A 27,527-nucleotide genomic window follows, 5' to 3' on the forward strand; every position below is an offset into this window, starting at 1 on the left:
TTCCATCTTAATGTTTCTATCAGTCCACATATCATAAGCTCTGTAGATTATGATGTAGGTTTCGCCAAACATCAAGTTAATTAGTCAAATATTGTTTCCAAATTGCTGTACCCAGGAGTTAAAAGAAAAAAAAACCCAATCCATTCATAATTATTTCACACACACACACACACACACACACACACACACACACACACACACACACAATTATTTATTTATTTATTTATTTATTTATTTATATTTTTTATTAAAATCACTTACCTTCTTTCTTTATTTAGTATTTCCTCTAGTATGTCCTTTTAAGTGTCAATGAATGCCAGTCCAAGTTATTTGGGCACATTTTCTGGTTTTCATGTTCATTCATTCATTCATTCATTCATTTATCACCAGTAAGTGCTGTATCCTGGTCAGGGTTGTGTTGGGTCTGGAGTGTTTTAGGGAATACTGAGCTTGAGACAGGAATACATGCCAGTCCATCACAGGGCACCATGCCAGGCAAATGTTTTTGAACAATTTAAATGAATATTTTTGGTTAAACTTCAAGAAATGGGATCAAGTGTAAAACTAAAAAATATGTGAAAAGTGAATTGTTTGTAAAAGGTAATAAATGTGTCCCATTTCACATATTTTGGATAATGTAATCGGACTGTAAAAGCTGATATGGACCATGATAATCAGGCGCTTATAGCGCACCACACGTTTTAAATTTGATGCCTACACTGGCTATGGGTCATGTATATATCAACTTACAGTAACTGCTTCACCAAAAAGTGCACTCATTTAGAGTCCTTTTATAATCTGAGCGTGGATGATTAACACATTCTTTAATACAAAGATTAAAGGAATTTAGAGTACTTCTTTTCCTTTTTTCTGCTTATTTATTTGACAATAGTCATTAACATGTAAAATGTTAAAATTCATTATATTGTGCATTCTCTATGAGACAAATTAATTACAACTCATCTCATCATCTCTAGCCGCTTTATCCTGTTCTACAGGGTCGCAGGCAAGCTGGAGCCTATCCCAGCTGACTATGGGCGAAAGGCGGGGTACACCCTGGACAAGTCGCCAGGTCATCACAGGGCTGACACATAGACACAGACAACCATTCACACTCACATTCACACCTACGGTCAATTTAGAGTCACCAGTTAACCTAACCTGCATGTCTTTGGACTGTGGGGGAAACCGGAGCACCCGGAGGAAACCCACGCAGACACGGGGAGAACATGCAAACTCTGCACAGAAAGGCCCTCGTCGGCCACGGGGCTCGAACCCAGACCATCTTGCTGTGAGGCGACAGTGCTAACCACTACACCACCGTGCTGCCCTAATTACAACTCTTATCATCTAATATTATTTTAATTACATTAATGGCATTTAGCAGACGCTCTTATCCAGCGCAACATACAACATACCCAGAGCAGCCTGGGAAGCAGTTGGGGGTTAGGTGCCTTGCTCAAGGGTACTTCAGCCTTTCGGGCTGGTCCAGGGAATCAAACCAGCAACCTTTGGGTCCCAAAGCTGCTTCTCTAAGCATTAGGCCATGGCTTCCCACTTGTGTAACAATAATAACAATTAAATGCTGAACAGTTAACTGAAGCGTGCCTGTGGCTCAGTGTTGTTCCTCAAAGCATATGGTTAATGGTAACTTAAATCTCATCTCATCTCATTATCTCTAGCTGCTTTATCCTGTTCTACAGGGTCGCAGGCAAGCTGGAGCCTATCCCAGCTGACTACGGGCGAAAGGCGGGGTACACCCTGGACAAGTCGCCAGATCATCACAGGGCTGACACATAGACACAGACAACCATTCACACTCACATTCACACCTACGGTCAATTTAGAGTCACCAGTTAACCTAACCTGCATGTCTTTGGACTGTGGGGGAAACCGGAGCACCCGGAGGAAACCTACGCGGACACGGGGAGAACATGCAAACTCCACACAGAAAGGCCCTCGTCGGCCACGGGGCTCGAACCTGGACCTTCTTGCTGTGAGGCGACAGCGCTAACCACTACACCACCGTGCCGCCCGGTAACTTAAATCAATAAATATTTTGATATCAACCTTAATGTTTTGTATAAATTACACAAATGAAAAATTATGTTATTTGAGAAAATGATTTTTTTTTTAAATACAGTTTAGTCTTCTCTGTATGCCTCAACTCTTCATTTTAAAGAACATCAGATGCAGCAAGCCAAGATTCTGAGAAAAACAAATCAGAAATTTAACGGACTCTGAAAGAGCGTTGTTCTTTATTTATTAATTTGCATGAAGTGTAATTCCTCTAAAAGTCAAATTGAACAATCCTCTTTCATCTGATTTAGAGAAATTTACGTGTTGATCAACATATTCATCAAAAATTTTAATATTTCAATGCTTATAATCTGTGATTCACAGCTTAGAAGCAGTGTAATACCCTAAAAAGCAAGCAAAGCAATTGTGTTTTCTTAAAAAGATGCTTCTTTTGCATCACACTCTACTTTAGATATAAATGATCACATAGAGTGTCGCTAATTGCTGTTCCCAAGTACCACTCACAGTGTGTACATGCAGCAACAGCAAGAATACAACTTATTATTTCCCAGATAAATTATTTAAGCTTTAAACAATACTCTTTTCAAGGAACTGTGGATAATTATTTCCACTGATGAGTTGTCTTTGAGTCTGTCTTCCACATGTTTACCCGTGTACACTTTCAGAAATAAAGCATCTGAAATGAACTCGGTGATCTCATCTCATCTCATTATCTCTAGCCGCTTTATCCTGTTCTACCACCGAGTTCGCAGGGTTTTCCTGCGACCCTGCAAACTCGGTGATATGACTTGATAATTACGAGATCAGGAGTCTCATTTATCAGCGCATGCATAGAACAAGCTTTCAATGTGTGTGTAAGAACTTCCAGTACACATTAAGAAATTGGCATTTATCACACATACCGCTGTATGGACTAGATGCTGATAAATCACACACATTTTACTAAATTGCTCTGCTTGCACACGGCCACACCCATTTACATACAAAACACCCCAAATCACCATATATGGTAATAAAGCTCAGTAGCCTGTGCACTGCTTGTTTTGGGTGATGTGGAGAATGTTATAAGGTCTAAGAATCTACTGTTGCAGAAAGTAGAGCAAAACAAAAAACGACACTTTAACGTAATGAGTAGTTTGTGTTCAAAATAAATACAAATTTTTAAAAGAATGAAAATCCCTCATTACTGTTGTATTTTCCTCTGCTGTGTTTGAAAATGTGATGTATTGATGTATCTTCTTTGCCTATGTCAGCCATAGTTGACTCTTTACTGTAGATTTGTTAGCTAGGTCAGAAGAGCTACCCAGGGTGGATGTCAAGGACGTAGAACAGTTCCCACGCAACTATTCACACCTATGGGCAATTTAGAGTATTTAGTTAACCTAACCACGTCTTTGGATGGGGGAGAGAACCAGAACACCCGGAGGAAACCCACACAGACACAGGGAGAACATGTAAAGTTCACACAGAAGGGTCCCCATCAGCCATGAGGTTTGAACCCAGAACTTTTTTGCTGTAAGGCAACAGTGCCATCCCCATGACGTGAAATGAACTGAATTCATGTAAGATGTGTCATTATTTGGCTCATGGTTGTTTGGGAAATGCGAGACTTGGGAGTCTCAGATTCCTTATTGAAATGTGCCTATGGCTAAAAACTCTAGACTAGAGATCAAATAATATTACACTGGGCAAACAAAATTGACTGATGAGCCACTCATCACTCTCAGCAAAGAGGATTCTGTGCTCCTTTAAAATACATTCACTGTACAACAGGACTGCCAACTTTTCAAAATTCCTTGGAGTGAGACTTTTTTTGGGGGGGGGTGTCGACGGCAAAATTTTTCCGCACACCACGCAGTAAGTGGGAATTTTGTATTCAGTTTAATATTCACTTGTCCCCCTGCATTCTGGTGTTTTGTTTGTGGGTCGTCCAGCTGGAGATAAACAATGGGGGGGGGGGGGGGGGGGAGAGATTTTGGATTTAGTAGATGTTCCTGCATTCTGGTGGATTTTTGGAGTGGCCTGCTGTGCCATACCTACATTCTTACACACCCTGACTTGCCAGGCCTTCAGCTTGTGGCCAACAAAAGCACCAAGTTTTGGCTTAAAAGCCCCCACACTAGAAAACTACAGAAGACTGCCAATGTTCCTGTAGCCCTATAGACCTGTGTTTCAGATTTAAAGGCAAGTTCATGTTTGAAAATATTTCATCAGCTAAGCCTAAACACCTTCTGAATTGAAACTAAATGTTAAGTTTTTAATAACTGTTGCAAAAATAAGATTGTTCCTCACTGACTCTTCATTATGCATTTAAGGGCTTTCCCCACCACTGGGTTCAGCAGAAGATTGGCATGGGGAAAAATTTCAACAGCAAAAGAACAAATAAAATGCTTAAACAGTAAGCAAAATGTGCATGTGCTACAAGAAACATTAAAATGATTACGTTTGAACAGTATTGAAACACAAAAAGCTGAACCTTGGCCATAGGTGGGAATGTGCACACAAAGTTGGGCTTTGGTCATACTTAAATAAGCTATATTAATATTTCTTATTAATTTATTTCTTATCTATGTTTCTTATTAGTAATAGAGCATTCATCAGGGCCTGTTATCTGACAAATATTCCCTACCTGTCTTGCCCTCTTTGAAACCCTGTCTCCTCAGTATATTGTTTGTCTTTTTTTTTTATTATTCACAACAAGTTCAAGTTCTTTGATATTACAGGTGACCATGCTTTATTTACTTTAACTGAGCAATTACATACATCATAAATAATTAAAAATAAATACCCTGTAAATAAACAATAGGTATGGTGGCTAATGGCTCTTCTTGCATTTGTAATATTATCTCTTACTTGCTTTATTTTACAACATTTCCAGTATGGCTTCAAATAAAGTCATAAAGTATGATAACATACAGTAAACAAACTAAAAATGCGCCTTAATAACCGTGTGCTAAGGAGGTGCTCTCCCGTGCCGCTTGTTGGGGAAGATAGAGGCTGTGGCACGGCAGTAGGCCTATAATGATTTAGCATGCCTAGTACACAGCTCTCGATATGGCATTAAATATTCTCACAACACTTATAGGCTAAAACGATTAAGAAACTTTATATAAGTTCATAATTACGCCAATAACGCCACACATTGGCGTACATATGTACAAGCCTGTCTGAGACACCCGTCTTCAACTCGGATACCTTCTTCTCCCTCCTCTTCCTCTAAATTGACGGTAGGCAATTATCCAACTTCCGGCGAGTGCAGCATCATTAGATGCGCCACCTACCATAGGGGAGTGTGTACAGAAGGGAACACCTCTCTGCCTGTTTAGCCATGCGTAAGGCGTAATTGATCGATCGCAAGTGGTTGGCACGACGCAATAGGTAGCCTAGATCAGATAGATAAACTAGATTTTTTTCTAGCGTGAGGAGTCGGAGGTATGGCGTGTGAGCGTGTGAAGACAGTCAAATGCGTGTGTCTCACGCTCATTGCATGAGAGTTGGCAGCCCAGCTGTACAAAGCTGTGTGTGTTACAGCTCTCACACAAGGAATCATCCCAATCAATCTATAACTGTCCATTTTATGCAATTTTACTTGTCAGTTATGCTGATGTTGTTGACAATAAGTGTGACGAAAGCCCCTCATTATAATTTTAACTAAGATTACACTTTTCTCTGGGCGGCATGGTGGTGTAGTGGTTAGCGCTGTCGCCTCACAGCAAGAAGGTCCTGGATTCAAGCCCAGCGGCTGACGAGAGCCTTTCTGTGCGGAGTTTGCATGTTCTCCCCGTGTCTGTGTGGGTTTCCTCTGGGTGCTCCGGTTTCCTCCAAAGACATGCAGGTTAGGTTAATTGGCGGTTCTAAATTGACCGTAGGTGTGAATGTGAGTGTGAATGGTTGTTTGTCTGTGTGTGTCAGCCCTGTGATGATCTGGCGACTTGTCCAGGGTGTACCCCGCCTCTCACCCACAGTCAGCTGGGATAGGCTCCAGCCCGCCTGCGACCCTGTACAGGATAAGCAGCTACAGATAATGGATGGATGGACATACTTTTCTGCCACTAGGGATTTCTACACTCTTCATACTACTGTATATAAGTCAGGTGCGTGCTTAAAATCTGCACACATCCTCATGCACAAGAACAACAAGAAATCACGTTCCATATGTAGAAACATGCATATAAATGACACCCCAGATTGTGTACACAAAGCAATTGGGAGTTTTCTTTCATTTTTCTGTCACTGTGATTGAGTTATAGTCATAAATACTGAGGACACTTTTTTGTTTAAGTAATGCCTCCCTATACTCAGAACCTTATTATCTTCATCACCACCACCACCACTATCATCATCATCATCATCATCATCATCATCATCATTATCCGTAGCCTTGTAGCAGACAGTAATATTGATATGACTTACAGCCAGGATGTGTGCTTGCTTGTTTGCAGGAATCTGAAAATCTCATCGCTTTGACCTCCTGAGACCATCGTTTTGCTGATTTCGAAGATTTAATTTCTGCTTTTTTTTTCAATTGGCATTTTTTTTCCTCTCTGGAAAAAAGCACAGAGAATATGACTAAAATTCGCCACTTAGTTGAAATGTGAGCCTGATCAGAAACTGATCGGCTTTTGGGCCCTTCTTCCTCTATCCAGCCTGATTTCTGCTGATTCAGGTCTCCTATTGTCTTTCTTGGATCATTTTACCAAATATCTGTTAGGACTTAATGAGGTAGGCTGAGCAGGGAGGTGAAAGCCAACGGAAGAAAAGAGAGTGTGTAGAGCCGGTACATCATGGCCTGATCTTGTGATGTGATCAGACACACATGGTAATAAATAGCTAATTTTGTTTTCTGTTCTTTGTACGTGTTGAGTGAAGATGTTGCTTTAGATAGATCTGCAATTTGACAAATAGACTGCAGTTGGTTTATGGCCTCTGATTTCTGCTACAAAATATTAATTTCTATGAGGAATAATAGACCTGTGCTTCTGTTCTTAATATGTAGCACTTATTAGATAAATTTGAGATGTATCTTGATGTTCTTTTTCCTCATTTTGAAGCACAGACAGGGGGTCTATGATTTTAGTTACGGTGGTGGAAACTAGAATATACTATAAATATTTAGTTGCTGCTTAAAAGCGGCGCTCCTGATGAGTGTATGAGCAAAATATTTGCAAGGGCACAAAATCAACCTGAATTGAATAATAATATTATAGCATATGAACCATCAAATTGTGTAGTGTTGTGTATTTCATGTCAATAAATTGCTGCGTTGTCTTGTGACAGTGATACCAATAATGAGATACGCATCACAGTTACAAATGCATGTTTATTCCTTTTTTTGACACTGCATGCCCTACGCCAGAAACAACACTACGACATTTATTATGGTGTGACTCTGCTGGGTGCCTGGTGGACAGCAGTGAACCAGCGCTTTCACTTTACATCATTACTATATAGTTACTATCGAATATTATCAGACATAAGAACTAATCGATATTGATCCGCGGTAGTTTTAGATTACCTACAACAAAGAAAAGATGCTCATAATTGCTATTAAACTATACAGTAATTATGTTTACACGAGTGTGCAGAGTAAGAAATCATTCACGTAAAACAGCATACAATGCAAAGATACGTTGTCTGCAAAGAAAAAAACAGTAGGATAAAAAAACCTTTGGGGGGAAAAAAACCTACTGGAAAACATCCTCCTCGACCGAATGCAGTGTATGAGCTCCAAGGCTTAGAGCAACAATCTAGATATTTCAAACTTGATGTCAAACAGTTGTCTGGTTACAACTGTCAATTGTCCAACAAACTAGTGGACTAATAAAACTGATTTAACTAGTAGACTAATAATAATAATAATAATAATAATAATAATAATAATAATAAGTTAAATTTATATAGCGCCTTTCAAGAAACCCCAAGGACGCTTTACAATATAGACAAGGGGAAAAATAAATAAATAAATAAATAAATAAAGAAAAGTAAAAAGTCCACCAAGTAGGGTCAGGATGTAATTCCCATGGTGTAGCAGCCACAGTCCCACCAAAAGGTGCACGAAAACGAGTCCCACATCTCCAGCACTGCCGCCGTGACGCTGTCAGCAACATCGCTCGAACACCACGCCATGGATCCACAAAGCGAGCACAGAAGCACCGCCATGCAGAGCGCTGGTATGTCCAAGCCGCCTGCACAGCCGCCGCGACACCACCGAGCAACATCGCTCAGAACATCACTCCAAGCACTAAAGCACAGAGCGCTGGACAACCACGATGTAAAATGAGCAACGAGCTCACTGCAGTCCATAGCTGGGAGCACAGGCATCACCCACAGCGAACCAAGGCCTGGAGGGAACCGACGCCCAAAACTAGGTCCAGAGCTACACCACAACCGGCGGACAAAACACTCAAACAAACATCAAACTACACAAACACACAGAAAAAATAAATAAATAAAAATAGAAAAAGAAATAAAATAAAAAAAGTTCTGGTGAGAAGAGGCAGCCAGAATGCGCACGATGTACTCTCAACCGGAAACGGAAGAAAAAAAAATAATAATAAAACTGCTTTAACTAGTGGACTAATAAAACTGCTTTAACAAGTGGACTAAAAACTGATTTTAACTTGTGAACTAAAACTGTTTTAAGTAGTGGATTAATAAAACTGATTTCACTAGTGGACTAAAAACTGTTTTAACTAGTGGACTAATAGAACTGTTTTGTGCACTAAAAACTGTTTTAACTCGTGGACTAAAAACTATTTTAACTAGTGGACTAATAAAACTGTTTTAACAAGTGGACTAAAAACTGATTTAAATAGTGGACTAAAACTGTTTTAACTAGGGGATTAATAAAATTGATTTAACTACTGGGTTATAAACTGTTTTAACTACTGGACTAAAAACTGTTTTAACTAATGGACTAAAAACTGTTTTATCTAGTGGACTAATAAAACTGCTTTAACTAGTGGACTAATAAAATTGCTATAACAAGTGGACTAAAAACTGATTTAACTAGTGGACTAAAACTGTTTTAACTAGTGGACTAATAAAACTGATTTAACTAGTGGACTAAAAATTGTTTTAACTAGTGGACTAATAAAACTGATTTAACTAGTGGACTAATAAAACTGTTTTGTGGATTAAAAACTATTTTAACTAGTAGACTAAAAACTGTTTTAACTAGTGGACTAAAACTGTTTTAACTAGTGCACTAATAAAACTGTTTTAAGAAGTGGCCTAATAAAACTGATTTAACAAGTGGACTAAAAACTGTTTTAACTAGTGGACTAATAAAACTGATTTAACTCGTGGACTAAAAACGATTTAACTAGTGGACTAAAAATGATTTAAGAAGTGGACTAATAAAACTTGATTCATCTAGTGGACTAAAACTGTTTTAATAACGAGTGGACTAATAAAACTGTTTGGTGCACTAAAAACTGTTTTAACTCATGGACTAAAAATTGTTTTAACTAGTGGACTAATAAAACTGATTTAACTAGTGGACTAATAAAACTGTTTTGTGGATTAAAAACTATTTTAACTAGTGGACTAAAAACTGCTTTAACAAGTGGACTAAAAACTGATTTACCTAGTGGACTAAAACTGTTTTAACTAGTGGACTAATAAAACTGATTTAACTAGTGGACTAAAAATTGTTTTAACTAGTGGACTAATAAAACTGATTTAACTAGTGGACTAATAAAACTGTTTTGTGGATTAAAAACTATTTTAACTAGTAGACTAAAAACTGTTTTAACTAGTGGACTAAAACTGTTTTAACTAGTGCACTAATAAAACTGTTTTAAGAAGTGGCCTAATAAAACTGATTTAACAAGTGGACTAAAAACTGTTTTAACTAGTGGACTAATAAAACTGATTTAACTCGTGGACTAAAAATGATTTAAGTAGTGGACTAATAAAACTTGATTCATCTAGTGGACTAAAACTGTTTTAATAACGAGTGGACTAATAAAACTGTTTTGTGCACTAAAAACTGTTTTAACTCATGGACTAAAAATTGTTTTAACTAGTGGACTAATAAAACTGATTTAACTAGTGGACTAATAAAACTGTTTTGTGGATTAAAAACTATTTTAACTAGTGGACTAAAAACTGCTTTAACAAGTGGACTAAAAACTGATTTACCTAGTGGACTAAAACTGTTTTAAGTAGTGGACTAATAAAACTGATTTAACTAGTGGACTAATAAAACTGATTTAACTAGTGAACTACTAAAACTGTTTTGTGGATTAAAAACTATTTTAACTAGTGGACTAAAATTGTTTTAACTAGTGGACTAATAAAACTGTTTTGTGGATTAAAAACTATTTTAACTAGTGGACTAAAAACTGCTTTAACAAGTGGACTAAAAACTGATTTACCTAGTGGACTAAAACTGTTTTAAGTAGTGGACTAATAAAACTGATTTAACTAGTGGACTAATAAAACTGATTTAACTAGTGAACTACTAAAACTGTTTTGTGGATTAAAAACTATTTTAACTAGTGGACTAAAATTGTTTTAACTAGTGGACTAAAGACTTTTAATTAGTGGACTAAAACTATTTTAACTAGTGGACTAAAAACTGTTTTACAGTAACTACTGGACTAAAACTGTTTTAACTAGTGGATTAAAAACTTTTAACTAGTTGACTAAAACTGCTTTAACAAGTGGACTAAAACTGATTTAACTAGTGGACTAAAACTGTTTTAACTAGTGGATTAAAAACTGATTTAACTAGTGGACTAAAAACTGATTTAACTAGTGGACTAAAACTGTTTTAAGTAGTGGACTAATAAAACTGTTTTAACTAGTGGACTAATACAGTGCCTTGAAAAAGTATTCATACCCTTTGAACTTTTTCACATTTTTCGACCTTACAACCACGAACTTAAAAGTTTTTTATTGAGATTTTATGTAATAGACCAACACAGAGTAGCACATAATTGTGAATTGAAATGAAAATGATAAATGGTCTTCAAAATTTTAAACAAATAAAAATCTGAAAAATGTGGTGTGCATTAGTATTCAGCCCCCTGTGCTCTGATATCTCTAAATACAATCCAGTGCAATCAATTGCCTTCAGAAGTCGTCTAATTTGTTAATAGAGCCCTACTGTGTATAATTTACTCTCAGCATAAATACACTTGTTCTGTGAAGGCCTCAGTGGTTTGTTAGAGAACACTGAAGAACAAACAGCATCATGAAGACCAAAGAACTCACCAGACAGGTCAGGGATAAAGTTCTGGAGAAGTTTAAAGCAGGGTTAGGTTATAAAAAAAATCCCAAGCTCTGAACATCTCAAGAAGCACTGTTCAATCCATCATTCAAAAATTGAAAAAGTATGGCACAACTGCAAACCTACCAAGACATGGCCGTCCACCTTAACTGACAGAGCGAGCAAGGAGAGCACCGGTCAGAGAAGCAGCCAAGAGGCCCATGATCACTCTGGAGGAGCTGCAGAAATCCACAGCTCAGGTGGGAGAATCTGTGCACAGGACAACTATAAGTCGTACACTCCACAAATCTGGCCTTTTTGGAAGAGTGGCAAGAAGAAAGCCATTGTTGAAAGATAGGCATAAGAAGTCCCGTTTGCAGTTTTCCAAAAGCCATGTAGGGGACACAGCAAACATGTGGAAGAAGGTGCTTTGGTCAGATGAGACCAAAGTTGAACTTTTTGGCCTAAATGCAAAGCACTATGTGTGGCGGAAAACTAACACTGCTCATCACCCTGCACACACCATCCCCACTGTGAAACATGGTGGTGGCAGCATCATGCTATGGGGATGCTTTTCTTCAGCAGGGACAGGGAAGCTGGTCAGAGTTGATGGGAAGCTGGATGGAGCTAAATACAGGGCAATCCTGCAAGAAAACCTGTTGGAGGCTGCAAAAGACTTGAGACTGGGAAGGAGATTCACCTTCCAGCAAGACAATGACCCTAAACATACAGCCAGAGCTACAATGGAATGGTTTAGATAAAAGAGTATTCATGTGTTTAAATGGCCCAGTCAAAGTCCAGACCTAAATTCCATTGAGCATCTGTGGCAAGACTTGAAAATTGCTGTTCACAGACGCTCTCCATCCAATCTGGCTGAGCTTGAGCTATTTTGCAAAGAAGAATGGGCAAAAATTTCAGTGTCTAGATGTGCAAAGCTGGTAGAGACATACCACAAAAGACTTGCAGCTGTAATTGCAGCAAAAGGTGGCTCTACAAAGTATTGATGCAGGGGGGCTGAATACTAATGCACATCACATTTTTCAGATTTTTATTTGTTTAAAATTTTGAAGACCATTTATCATTTTCGTTTCACTTCACAATTATGTGCTACTCTGTGTTGGTCTATCACATAAAATCTCAATAAAAAACTTTTAAGTTCGTGGTTGTAAGGTGGAAAAATGTGAAAAAGTTCAAGGGGTATGAATACTTTTTCAAGGCATTGTAAAACTGCTTTAACAAGTGGACTAAAAACTGATTTAACTAGTGGACTAAAACTGTTTTAACTAGTGGACTAATAAAACTGCTTCAACAACTGGACTAAAAACTGCTTTAACTAGTGGACTAAAACTGTTTTAACTAGTGGACTAAAAACTGCTTTAACTAGTGGACTAAAACTGTTTTAACTAGTGGACTAAAAACTGTTTTAACTAGTGGACTAATAAAACTGTTTTAACTAGTGGATTAATAAAACTGATTCAACTAGTGGGTTATAAACTGTTTTAACTAGTGGTCTAAAAACTGTTTTAACTAGTGGACTAATAAAACTGATTTAACTAGTGGACTAATAAAACTGCTTCAACAACTGGACTAAAAACTGCTTTAACTAGTGGACTAAAACTGTTTTAACTAGTGGACTAAAAACTGCTTTAACTAGTGGACTAAAACTGTTTTAACTAGTGGACTAAAAACTGTTTTAACTAGTGGACTAATAAAACTGTTTTAACTAGTGGATTAATAAAACTGATTCAACTAGTGGGTTATAAACTGTTTTAACTAGTGGACTAAAAACTGTTTTAACTAGTGGACTAATAAAACTGCTTTAACAAGTGGAATAAAAACTGTTTTAACTAGTGCACTAAAAACTCTTAACTAGTGGACCGGTAAAGCCTGAACTTCAGTCGCGCCATCGAATAGACCTCGAGAAAGACAATGTTGAATTAATTGTCATCGAGCTTCTTAAAGACAATAGTTCATCAGTTATCCTCTATACATTTTATCATCCTGAGTCTGATCCAGAGGAACTCCACCAGCTCAACTTGTCACTTCAAGAGTCATCTGAATCTGCCTGCATAGTTCTTGTCGGTGACTTTAACCTTCCCTCGATTTCCTGGTCTTCCAATGAGTCTACCCCGACAAATGTCGGTGGTTCAGCCGACGTGGATGCGTTTCGCACCTTAATGGAAGATAATTTCCTTCGTCAATTCATCATTGGTCCTACACATATAAGCGGCAATAAATTAGACCTACTCCTTTGCAACTTTCCTGAAGTCATCGACCATGTAATTACATTTACACCAAGGGAAAGCGGATTTCCATCTGATCATTATGTCGTGGAGTTCTTCATTCGCCTGAAATTTAAGCGAGCTAGGCGCACACGCCGTAAGGCCGTTGATTACAACAAAGCAGACTTTGACGACCTACGATGCCACTTGGAGTGTGCGCCACTTGATCTGTTTACATCTGATGACATCGATGATTGTTGGACTCATTGGAAAGATCTTTTTATGACCGCAGTCAAGGATTGTGTACCTGTTAAAGTCATACGAGACACTAACTCCCCACCCTGGATAGATAACGAGGTCAGGTATCTTATGCGAAAGAAGTATAATGCGTTGAGAAAGTTTAGAAATAACAAAACGCTGTTCAGGAAGCAGACACTTCAATCTTTGAGCAATGATTTGAAAACACTCGTTAAATGTAAACATAATGAGTACCTAAATAGGATTGAAGGGTCATTTAAGCATAACCCAAAATTGTTCTGGAGTTACCACAAGGCGATTTTACATCACCGCTCAAGTGTGGACACTGTCATAACATATAAGGGAAACTCTGCCAATAGCTCTGCAGAGAAAGCAAGTCTCTTTAATACCTATTTCTGCTCTGTCTTCAATCCTGCTTATCAAAATGCAGCAACCATCTTAGACACATGTCCCCTGAGATCGGATTCTATAATTTCTGAAGTAACACTAAGCATCAAGGAGGTGCGTGACTGTTTATCGAGCCTTGATCCAACAAAGGCAACAGGTCCCAATGGGATCCCCGCATGTATATTAAAGGAGTCTAGTGACCAAATCGCTCCAAGTCTCTGCGCCTTATTCAATCGTTCTCTTAGCTCTGGGCGCTTTATTTCAGAGTGGAAAGCTGCAGATGTCACTCCTGTGCACAAAAAAGACCTTAAAGAACCAGCCAAGAATTATAGGCCAATTTCTTTATTATCAATTGTTAGCAAAGTCATGGAACGTTGCGTGTGTAACAGAGTCCTCGATCACTTCTCACGTCTGATCACCAACCTGCAACATGGTTTTGCACGCAATCGTTCATGCGTCACACAGCTACTGTCTGTCCTTCATTTAATCGGTAACGCCTTGGACAAAAACATCCAGACTGACGTTTTGTACCTTGACTTCACAAAGGCGTTTGACTGTGTTGACCATGCCATTTTGATTGAAAAACTCAAATGGTATGGTGTGGAAGGTTGCCTTCTTGACTGGTTTAAAGACTATCTGTGCGAGCGGAAACAAAGGGTTGTAATAGATGGTGTTGCTTCGGAGCTCTTGCCCGTTACTTCCGGGGTGCCACAAGGTAGTCTAGTTGGGCCCTTCCTCTTTACGGTATTTATTAATGATCTACCCGAGGCTACTGTAAACCATACAAATGTAGCTATTTATGCAGACGACACAAAGCTCTTCCGCTCCATCTCCTTAGCTGAAGACTGTGAACAACTTCAGCAGGATTTGGTAAATGTAGATAAGTGGAGCGCAAATTCCAATATGAAGTTTAATCCAACTAAATGTAAAGTGTTATCTGTTACACGGAAAAAGGCTCCACTCACTCATGATTATCACCTTGGAAATACGCGTCTCGCTCGGGTTGATGAAGAGAAGGATCTCGGAGTTGTGATATCTAGCACTCTAACGTGGAACTCACATGTGAACTCAATCGTCAGTAAAGCCAACAGAATGCTGGGACTTTTGAAAAGATCGTGCACACAAATCATAGATACTAGCGTAAGAAGATCTCTCTACCTCGCCTTTGTTAAGTCTCAACTGTGCTTTGCTTCTGAAGTATGGTCTCCATCCACAGTCGTGTTAAGATCTTTGATTGAAAGAGTCCAGCGTCGTGCTACATGTTGGATCCTCAAGCAGCGGATTGGAGATATGGCCTAGAAAGACAGACTCACAGCTCTAAATTTGCTACTCCTGTCTTATGACAGAGAGCTGAGGGACTTAGTTTGTTTGTATAAATGTATATTTGGCCCTACCAACTTAGATATAAGCCAGTTTGTCACCTTTGTATCTCATGGCCGTACCAGATCACTCAATCCGTCATTAGTTTTAAAGCCCGCCTACTGCAGAACAACCACTTACCAGGCCTCCTTCTTTAATAGATCTGTTAAACCATGGAATTTTGTATGTAAAACGTTTTCTCCCGACAAGTTCTGTAGTATTGATGTATTTAAATCTTCCCTACGCTCGTTTTATAATGAACTTCTGAAATCTACTTACAGTATTGACTTTAGCTGCACCTGGACTATGATCTGTACCTGTTCCTGTCATTCTTAATTGTAATTTTTAATTTTTATTTATTTATCTACTTATTTTAACCTAATCGGGGATGCGCCTCGCATGGGTCGCCCGTTCGTGTTTTCCCCTTTGGACTTCTTTTTTTTTGTTTAATTTTGTCTTGAGTTCATTTCTTTTTTCCAATATTGTCATTTTCTTGCATTTACGTATGCTTATTATTTAGTCCAATAAAGCTGGATAAGAAAAGACCGAAAACTGATTTAACTAGTGGACTAAAACTGTTTTAACTAGTGGACTAAAAACTGATTTAATTAGTGGACTAAAAATGGTTTAATGAGTGGATTAAAACTGTTTTAACTAGTGCACTAAAAACTCTTAACTCGTGGACTATAAACTGTTTTAACTAGTGGACTAATAAAACTGATTCAACTAGTGGGTTATAAACTGTTTTAACTAGTGGACTAAAAATGGTTTAACTAGTGGACTAAAACTGTTTTATCTAGTGGACTAATAAAACTGATTTAACTAGTGGACTAATAAAACTGATTTAACAAGTGGACTAAAAACTGATTTAACTAGTGGACTAAAACTGTTTTGACTAGGGGATTAATAAAACTGATTCAACTAGTGGGTTATAAACTGTTTTAACTAGTGGACTAAAAACTGTTTTAACTAGTGGACTAAAAACTGCTTTATTTAGTGGACTAATAAAACTGCTTTAACTAGTGGACTAATAAAACTGCTTTAACAAGTGGACTAAAAACTGATTTAACTCGTGGACTAAAACTGTTTTAAGTAGTGGACTAATAAAACTGATTTAACTTGTGGACTAAAAATTGTTTTAACTAGTGGACTAAAAACTGTTTTAACTAGTGCACTAATAAAACTGTTTTACGTAGTGGACTAATAAAATTGATTTAACAAGTGGACTAAAAACTGTTTTAACTAGTGGACTAATAAAACTGATTTAACTCATGGACTAAAAATGATTTAACTAGTGGACTAATAAAACTGTTTTGTGGACTAAAAACTGTTTTAACTAGTGGACTAATAAAACTGATTTAACTAGTGGACTAATAAAACTGTTTTGTGGATTAAAAACTGTTTTAACTAGTGGACTAAAACTGTTTTAACTAGTGGACTAATAAACTGTTTTAACTAGTGGACTAATAAAATTGTTTTAACTAGTGGACTAAAAACTGTTTTAACTAGTGGACTAATAAAATTGTTTTAACTAGTTTTATCTGAAACTGTCGTGTATATTTTCTGTAAAATGTGTTAGTGAATAATCCCACATTATTTTTAAAGAGCAAATTAAAAAGAAGCACTGGATAAAAACCCGTCTATCTTGTGTAAATAAAGATATAATTTTGGTTGTCCCGTGGTCAAGTGTTTATGAGATATTTTGCCTTGCATTGATGATCGGGTTCACTGTGGTGGTACACGTTCATCTTTTGTCCATATTTTATGTACGGATGAATGTTGTTTGCTCGCAAAAGATATAAAAAATAAGGTTGATGTATTACCCTATTCACTTAAATATGGAGCTCCACTACCATCACAAAAGTTGATTTTATTGTTGAGTTCTTTTAGCCATTAGCCTGTTTGACTGGTAACTTGAATAAAATGAGTTTAATCCAAACCTTAATAACAGAAAAACAAGTAGATTTATGAATAAGGTCAAATTGGACCTTATTTATAAGCCTATGGTGTAGTAGGTTTGTAGGAATGTAGGAATAAAATATAGAAATAAAAAGCTATATAGTTTCAATAAATAGACATAATATTCTACACAATTAATAATGTACCAAATATTTGAAAAGATTAAAGTTTTCTGGTATAGTGAAACTGAAATTGAACATTTATTAATTGGCTTATTTTTTCGGAAGGCAAAGATCCTGAATTGATTTTATTGGTTAGAATTTTTTTTTAGACTTTTTCCTCCTGGTAAAATAGCAACTAGCTGCTAGCTCTAAATCACTCCTTCAGGAGCTCCATGTGTATTGAGTACTGAGGACGATAACTGTATCGCTGAAGGTCATATCAGGTTATCAAGTACCTGCTTCAGGTGTGTTAACACTTAACTGGTTTACCTGGCGATTCTGTTATTTATTGTTCCAGGCCATTAGAGCTCAGAATTACAATAGTATTCCTGACATTATGAATAATGTTCCAGATAACTGAACTATTGTTTGTCTGTGTGGTAATAACAACATGTCAATCATTACTTAAAATATTAATGGTCTGTAATGTCCTGGAATTCTAAAACAGTGTGTCCTTTAATTACAGATTGGCACAAATATTTGGACATGTGATATGAAAAAAACAATATGTTGAGCCATGTGTCTAGACTTATGCTCTCTATGTGCAGTCATATTACATACACAGGAATTAACCCAGCTGTAAATGAGATAAAGGATTTGGTCAGATGAGCGAGCGTTCCTCCAGCAGTTCCTCCAGCAGTAGAGAGCATTCCTCCAGCAGTGAGGAGAAGATGTGCTGCAGGGTGATAGTCTGGTCCTGGTGGACCTGGTATTGGCTTCATAAATGCTGCTGTGCAGTTGATCTGGTTCCAAAAGTTCTGTCATGGGCAGGGAGTGCTGATCCATTAGTGCAGTCTTTGTTTTAGGGGCCTTCAGCTGGAAACACCTGGAGCAGCCTGGGAACCTCCAATGCATGCTGCATGTTCCCCAGGGATCCCCTGCAGTGTTCAGCAGCTCCACGATAAATGTTTGCACTTGCGCCAGCTGATTAATAAATTTTAATTTACAGGTTAGAAACCAAATATCATCTGTAAAACTTTTGCTTCAAAAAAAAAAAAAGGGTCTGTTTTCAGATTTGGTTTAGTTTTCATCAAAGCTGTGACACTTCCAAAATATATAAATGCATTTTTATCCCAACTCCATAAACTAACTAACCTTATTTCGTTAACTACATCAAACTTAATTTTATTAATTTTTACTCGTTTATGTTTTTTAAATCTCTACATGCACAGCAAAGTGACTTGTTTCCATTGCACCAATAGTTGTGCTCATAAGTTTACATACCCTGGCAGAATTTTTGCTTTCTTGGCCTTTTTTCAGAGAATATGAATGATAACACAAAAACTTTTTTCCCACTCATGGTTAGTGGTTGGGTGAAGCCATTTATTGATAAACAACTGTGTTTTCTATTTTTAAATCATAATGACAACAAAAAACATCCAAATTACCCTGATCAAAAGTTTACATACCCCGGTTCTTAATACCGTGTATTGCCCCCTCTAACATCAATGACAGCCTGAAGTCTTTTGTGGTAGTTGTGGATGAGGCTCTTTATTTTCTCAGATGGTAAAGCTGCCCATTCTTCTTGGCAAAAAGCCTCCAGTTCCTGTAAATTCCTGGGCTGTCTTGCATGAACTGCGCGCTTGAGATCTTCCCAGAGTGGTTCAACGATATTGAGGTCAGGAGACTGAGATGGCCACTCCAGAACCTTCACTTTGTTCTGCTGTAGCCAATGACAGGTCGACTTGGCCTTGTGTTTTGGATCGTTGTCATGTTGGAACGTCCAAGTATGTCCCATGCGCAGCTTCCGGGCTGATGAGTGCAAATTTGCCTCCAGTATTTGCTGATAACGTGCTGCATTCATCTTTCCTTCAACTTTGACCAAGTTTCCTGTGCCTTTGTAGCTCACACATCCCCAAAACATCAGCGATCCACCTCCGTGCTTTACAGTAGGAATGGTATTCCTTTCATCATAGGCCTTGTTGACACCTCTCCAAATGTAACGTTTATGGTTGTGGCCAAAAAGTTCAATTTTGGTCTCATCACTCCAAAGTACCTTGTTCCAGAAGTTTTGAGGCTTGTCTCTGTGCTGTTTGGCGTAAATTTTTGTTGGTCTACCTGACCGTGGTTTGGTTTTAACAGAGCCCCTGATTTTCCATTTGTTAATCACAGTTTGAACACTGCTTACTGGCATTATCAATTCCGTGGATGTCTTTTTGTATCCCTTTCCTGTTTTATACAGTTCAACTACCTTTTCCCGTATATCCGTTGACAATTCTTTTGCTTTCCGCATGACTCAGAATCCAGAAATGTCAGTGGCTGGATGAAAGATGCAAGAGTCTGTCTGGATCCCAGAAACTCACTCAGCTTTTATGCACACACACTGATTACAAGCAAACAGATCACAGGTGGGGCAGCACGGTGGTGTAGTGGTTAGCGCTGTCGCCTCACAGCAAGAAGGTCCGGGTTCGAGCCCCATGGCCGGCGAGGGCCTTTCTGTGTGGAGTTTGCATGTTCTCCCCGTGTCCGCGTGGGTTTCCTCCGGGTGCTCCGGTTTCCCCCACAGTCCAAAGACATGCAGGTTAGGTTAACTGGCGACTCTAAATTGACCATAGATGTGAGTGTGAATGGTTGTCTGTGTCTATGTGTCAGCCCTGTGATGACCTGGCGACTTGTCCAGGGTGTACCCCGCCTTTCACCCGTAGTCAGCTGGGATAGGCTCCAGCTTGCCTGCGACCCTGTAGAACAGGATAAAGCGGCTACAGATAATGAGATGAGATGAGATGAGATGAGATGAGATGAGATGAGATCACAGGTGAGGATGTTACCTTTAGTAGCCATTCAAACCCATTTGTGTCAGCTTCTGTGCATGTTATCAGGCCAAAATCACCAGGGTATGTGAACTTTTGATCAGGGTCATTTGGGTAGTTTCTGTTGTCATTATGATTTAAAAAGAGAAAACCCAGTCGTTTGACAATAAATGGTTTCACCCAACCACTAAGCATGAGCGGAAAAGATGTTTTTGTGTTATCATTCATATTCTCTGAAAAATGGTCAAAGAATCATAGATTCTGCCAGGGTATGTAAACTTATGAGCACAACTTGTATAAGTTCTTCAGGTTACTTATAGACCTATGTACAATGTATGCACGTGATATATACATGTGTTTAGTATTTTCTTCCACATAATAACATTTCTTTGATAAACTGTTTTGCAAAAATCTGACTTGTGTGTATCACAATAAACCAACAAAAAAGTTCTGAAAATAAATGCATAATTGGTGACTGATTGCCTCTTTTTATAAACATGACATTTTTAAAATAAATTATACCACAAAAAATGATAAGGGTGCGATATCTGGATAAGTGTGATAGTCATATAGCACATTTTGATCCTTAGAGCAGTGAATGGAGCAGAGTGAGTTACTCCTCTGTCCGGTGGTTTCACACAACAGTCCACACAAACATGCAGAACCCAGAGTGAAATGTGGAGTTAAAGCTACTAAATAAACAGACATCGCACAACTTTGGCCAATTTCTTCTGTTAGCCAGCTATTTCCCACGCCAGCATGTTGGGCATTTCCACTGAGGTGTAGCAGTGATGATTACGGGCACCTGTGTGTGGAGCTCAGTGCCAACTCCGATCTGTGGGCTCAGCCAAATGAACAGAATCAGCACTGACAGATCTGGGTTTCTTTTGAGTTCCTCTTAAGCCTCTGTCTAATAAGTTGGCTTATTTTATACATTCATTTATTCATGTGAAGTAATCCAAGAGCCTTAAAGAGTGAAAAAGTCAATAAATGATTGTGTTGATATTTTAGAGTGAAACCAGATCTCGTCCTTATGGTCATTTGTAGGCATTAACCTACCCTTGTCGTTGTGTGTGTGTGTTACAGTTTCCTGCTGGTGTTCAGCTGTCTGGTGCTGTCTGTCTTCTCCACCATTCCCACTCATCAGGAAACTGCCAACCAGGGCCTCTTCCTCTTGGTAAGAAGTTCAAGTGCCCCATTGTACACATGCATATATCCACTTTCAAATGCTTACAATTAAAGAAACAAAGCAATAAGCAGTGTGGATTATCCTATTTCTCTTAGCAGTGATCATGGGTGGAATAAATAAAAATTAATGAACAAACAAACAAACAAATTTATTTATTTATTCTTCTTTAGTACCCATTTTATCCTGGTCACACTCATGACATGTATCCAGAGTCTGTTCCAGGAACATTGGACATGAGGCAGGAATACACTGTTAACAGAGCTCCAGTACATCACAGTACACACACACACAGGAGCAATTTTACGTAGCTAATCTAATGGTATGTTTGTGGAGGTGGAAGGAAATGAGAACTTGGATGAAACCAGAGCAGACACATGAGAACATGTGAAACTCCACACAGAAAAGAACCTGAGCTCAGGATTGAAACTGGAGGTGTGCAGCAGAAACAACTAGCCACTGCTCCACCATGCCACCTAGAACTACATAACTAGATAGATAGATCAACTGGACATTTGTTTGCTTTCCTAAATAACCTTTTGTTTGATGGATCTATTGATGGAACTATTTTTGTTGGTGCCACAAAGACAGAAAATAAATATTTCATCATAAATGTTCAGGACCAAAGAGTTCTGAAGCCAAAAAAAATCCATTGGAACAAAAGTGTCTTTAGGGAAATATGGATTATTCTTTACGAAACCAAAAATACCTTTTTATGAAAGTGTATTGTTATCATTGATAAATTTAACCCAGCAAAAAAGATTGAACCAGATGGCATAGCATTGCTTGTAGCTTGTCTTACCTTAAGAAGACATCTGTCTGTCCATTTTTCAGAAGTAAAGATCTTGTTCTGTCTCTAAAGCTGGTTTTGGTCTAGTTGCTTTACATGTACTTTCCCACCATTGCTTCCAAATCCAAAAATGCAAACAAGAAGGCTTTTCTGTGGAACACTCCATCTGATAATGTATATACCTTTTGCGTGTTGTTTTAGAGGTGTGTCCTAAAGCATGGTGAATAGGACGCATTTTTAATTAGCAAGCAGTATGGAATATGCCTTGGTTGCACCTCTTTTTTGCAGCACATCATTTTTTACGAAGTGCATTATCATATGGTTGACAACTTTTGTTACTCTGTAAGCATAAACAAGGCATTCTTTAAAAGGAAAGAAGCATTTTGTTACACCGAAAAACATTGTAGATCATCTTTACCATGTTCTTTTCTTTTTTACCTGTAGTAATGTCTTAAGTATAGGTGTTTAAGACTGATTGGCTGATTGGCAAGTTGCAGGACAGCAGTTCAGTATCACGCTTCTTTGTGGCCACATTGTGTTTGCATCCTGTTTTCCCATGGGCTTTTTGCACACAGAAAGAGCAGTGTAAGCACAGCACAGGATTCAGGTGTCTTGAACCAGTAATCTTAACAGCAATAATATTATGAAGTGCTTTTGAAGGGGGTAATGGAAGCTTTTCTCTTTCTCACTCTCTGTAATGATCAAGAATGCTGCCTCTCTGCTGTAACAAATCGATTACCTTATGGTGTCAGTAGTACACTGTCAGAAATAGGGGTACAGTAGGAGTCCATTTCTGTCCCCCAAGGTACAATCTACACTAATGTGCCCCTAGGGTTCATTATTGGAGCTCAAGGTAACTATGTGTACCTTTTTAGGGCCAAAAAGGTGTAGTACCGTAGAGGGTTCTGTCCCAGTGACAAGCCATTGTACCCCTGAAGGTAAAATACTTTATTTTCTGAGAGTGTATGGCTATAATGTATATGTTTATGCATTTATACAAATCTGTGCTGGTGGTGTAGTGGTTAGTGCTGTCGCCTCACAGCAAGAAGGTCTGGGTTCGAGCCCCGTGGCTGGCGAGGGCGTTTCTGTGCAGAGTTTGCATGTTCTCCCCGTGTCCGCATGGGTTTCCTCTGGGTGCTCCGGTTTCCCCCACAGTCCAAAGACATGCAGGTTAGGTTAACTGGTGACTCTAAATTGACCGTAGGTGTGAATGGTTGTCTGTGTCTATGTGTCAGCCCTGTGATGACCTGGCAACTTGTCCAGGGTGTACCCTGCCTTTTGCCCATAGTCAGCTGGGATAGGCTCCAGCTTGCCTGCGACCCTGTAGAACAGGATAAAGTGCCTAGAGATAATGAGAGAGAGAGAGACAAGTCTGTGCCATCCATCCAACCATCTTCTATGCCTTTCAGGTCATGCGACATCATATAGTGCCATTTTGTAGTGTTGCCCGTATTCTCACTGGACAACTTATACTCACTGGGGGGCAGCACAGTGGTCCAGTGGTTGGCACTGTAGCCTCACAGCGAGAACGTTCTGAGTTCAAACCTCACAGCCGACAGGGGCCTTTCTGTGTGGAGTTTGCATGTTCTCCCTGTGTGTGTGTTTCCTCCCACAATTCAAAGACAAGCAGATTAGGTTAAATACCCAGCCACTGAGGTTACACAAGCCAGTGCATACTTAGTGCTAGTCCCAAGCTGGGTTAGATTGGGGAAGGTTGCGTCAGGAAGGACATCTGGTGTAAAACCTATGCCAAATCAAATATGTGGATCATAAATTGGGAAGGATTATCCACTGTGGCGACCCCTAATGGGAGCAGCTGAAAGAAGAAAAAATTATATTCCCTTCATAATCTCACCATTATTGTTCATAGTGCGCTGTACTCTGATCCACATGTTTGATTTGGCATAGGTGGAAACAATGCACAAGCATCACAAAACATAGTGATGTATCTTAGCTTAAGCTGTCAGGATATGTACCGGAGCAGCCAACTTCATATATAAATGTTAAAGGTAGACTGCCTTTCAGATTTTTCAAGTGTAGGTCATACGGTAAAAATAATTTTCCCTGACACCCAATTATTTTTGTTTAGTGGACCAAAAGCTACTGAATTCAAATCACAGACTTCCAATTTTATTAGTTTTTTAAAAAATAGAACAATTAATGAATTTAGGGCCACGTGGCCCTAACAGGAGAGAAAAATGGAGGACGTGAGTGTGCGAATGAAATGTGGAAGACCGACTACAGTAACGGAAAGCGAGAAGAAAAAATGTTATGTTGCGAAGGAAAGGAAATGCAGGACCAAACTAATAAATATCGGCGGTCAACGAGCACCTCGGTGTGATCAGCTGTTCGTTTGGCAACAGAATGATGTAACTGTCAATGGACGGTCAAAGGTAAACCTGCGCATGTGCACACGGACTTCCTCTGTCTGCTTGACTGCATGAAGCGAGCGATTTCATGCACATTATTTGCTAATGATCCCCTCAAATTAAATAACTTCCCAGCCACAGAATGGCCTGATAATTTGAGAGATATTACAGAAATAAACATCTATTACAATGACCAAATTTCAGAGGGAACAAAATTTCACCGATTTTATGAAATCGAAAGGCCATCTCACTTTAATAAAAATTGTTTGATGACCAGACAAGCCAATAAAAACGTATTTTCTTCTGTGTTTGTTGTTTTAGTGTGCTAAATAATTTGGAACGTTCAGATTGTTTATATGACAGTCACAGTGTCTGAATTCAGTCCGATGTCTCCCTCATTGCTGCACATATAATGCTCTATAGAACAGTCTATATACAGTATTACGTTGTGAACGAATGAGTGAGTGAGCATAAGCATCCCATTACAAATAGTCAATACAAGAATAAGGGTGGACAAATAATAAATCCATTTATTAGCCCACTTGACAAGTCAAAGCTCAGTATGCTGCCTAGTTTCATATTTTTGTAGCCTGGAGACCAAATTGACTAAGTTAAAAAGTGATAGCAAACAGAATATAATATCATAAGGTGAGCTAGCTTGCTACTTGCATTAAGTAGAGACTAAGGGAAATGAATGAGTATACTGTATGAATATAAATATGAGTGGGAATATGGGGAAGGGACAGCTGGACTGTCATGGCCCTTATTTCACTACGGGTCAAGTTTCTGTAGTAGCACATCGTACTCGTCATGTCAACATAAAATCACCAATTCATTGGCAAAGTTTGCAGCTGTCAGCTTTGGTTTTCTGTTCTCACATTGCATATCAAATATTATTTGACTCTGGTTAAGGTCCTGTTTCCTCTCAGCATGTTTAACCGCATGTTTTGTGAGCAGGAGAGTTATATGGTTATATGACGGTTTGGTTGCTCAGTTGTGGCAGTGTTTCTACACACCTGCATGTTACTGATTCTGAAAAGATCATCATTTATCCGTGCATGTTAATTAAACAAACAAACAAACAAACAAACAAAAAAACCCTATACCACTATTCAGCTCTCGTCTTGCTCATGTGTGTATATTTACATTTGATCAAAGAAACCAGATGCAGTTAAAAAGGTAACAACTGTCTTTATCTCAAAATGCTTTTCATGATATTTCAGTAAATAATACAAGTGAAATAACATTCATTTATCAGTATTTGTATTTTCCAGAAGGCTTGAGAATACAGATAAGATAAGCCTTTATGGTCATTGTAACATGTACAACGAAACTGTCGGTGCTCTTACTGATGAGGGCATATTAAGAATATCGGTAAAACACAAACACACTGTAGAAATCAGAGCGGGTGGGTGGAGTAAAGAAGTACGGCAGGCCAGAACTGAGTTCCAAAAACTCTTTTTATTTGCACTTTTCAGTCGCAAAACACACTCTCCCAGCCACACGCATACACAAGTCATCTGGTTGGGGAGAGAACTCTCTTCCTCTGCTCTCTCTCTCTCCCCTTATATAGGGCGCAGTCACTGGGGAAGGCACACAAACACAGGTTAACTAACATCAGGTGTAGTGATTCTGCCACTTACCTTCCCTGACTACACCCTCCTGTCACAGACCGCCACTTGACCACGCCCCCACTGGCACATACCCCCACCGCCCGACTCAGGCTGGGCAGCTGTCCGGCCCGCAGCCGACTCCCCCCCGACGGGAGGTCCATGGGGACCTCCTCGTTCCAGAGTTTTAACAGATTGAGGTGGTAAATCTGTAATGCCCTGCCCCTGTCCATTCGCCTCACCTCATAGTCGACGTCCCTGACTCGCTGTGTGACCTCAAAGGGTCCTTGCCACTTGGCGACCAATTTGGAGCTCGACGTGGGCAACAGCACGAGCACTTTATCTCCCTGTGCGAACTCCCTAAGGCGCATGCCCCTGTCGTACAGGCGGATTTGCCGTTCTTGGGCCTGCTGCAAATTCTCCTGGGTTAGGTGCGTGAGGGTGTGGAGTTTTGCGCGCAGGTCGAGAACATATTGAATTGTATTTTTGCTGGTTGAAGGTCCCTCCTCCCAGTTTTCCCGCAGCATATCTAGGATGCCACGCGGATTCCGCCCATATAATAATTCGAACGGGGAGAACCCCATGGAGGCTTGTGGGACCTCTCGCACTGCGAAAGGCAGGGGTTCAAGTCATTTATCCTAATTACATGCGTCCTCGCTTACAAATTTTTTAATTATGTTTTTGAGGGTGCGATTAAACCATTCGACTAAACCGTCCATTTGCAGGTGATAAACGCTGGTGCGGATTGGCTTGATTCCCAATAACCCATACAATTCGCTCAGTGTGCGTGACATAAACGAGGTGCCTTGGTCAGTCAGAATCTCTTTGGGGATTCCAACTTGGAAGATGACGTGGAAGAGCACTTCCACAATACTGCGTGCTGAGATATTGCACAGAGGCACTGCTTCCGGGTATCGCGTTGCATAGTCCACCAGGACTAAAATAAAGCGGTACCCTCGTGTTGACTGATCTAATGGCCCGACGAGATCCATCCCAATTCTTTCGAACGGGGTCTCGATTAATGGTAGAGGGCCCAAAGGCGCTTTTGGAATGGCCACTGGATTTACTAACTGGCATTCGTGGCACGCCGTACACCACCTACAGACATCACCGTGAATCCCTGGCCAATAGAACCAGGCCATTATTCGGGCTAGTGTCTTATCCTGCCCCAAGTGTCCAGCCATGGGATTAAAGTGAGCTGCCTGGAATACTAATTCCC

The 27,527-nt window shown here is 39.2% G+C and overlaps 1 protein-coding gene across 1 annotated transcript in view; it reads left to right on the top strand.

Annotated features, from left to right (window-relative positions):
* LOC132900045 (potassium voltage-gated channel subfamily KQT member 4) overlaps positions 1 to 27,527 on the top strand; it is a 140,193-nt gene that overhangs the window by 66,006 nt on the left and 46,660 nt on the right. Inside the window, exon 2 of the mRNA XM_060942076.1 lies at positions 21,440 to 21,530. Coding sequence (XP_060798059.1) covers positions 21,440 to 21,530 — 91 coding nt within the window. The remainder of the gene's footprint in view (positions 1 to 21,439; positions 21,531 to 27,527) is intronic.

The sequence above is a fragment of the Neoarius graeffei genome, chromosome 16, assembly GCF_027579695.1.
Source record: "Neoarius graeffei isolate fNeoGra1 chromosome 16, fNeoGra1.pri, whole genome shotgun sequence".
NCBI classification, from domain to species: Eukaryota; Metazoa; Chordata; class Actinopteri; order Siluriformes; family Ariidae; genus Neoarius; species Neoarius graeffei.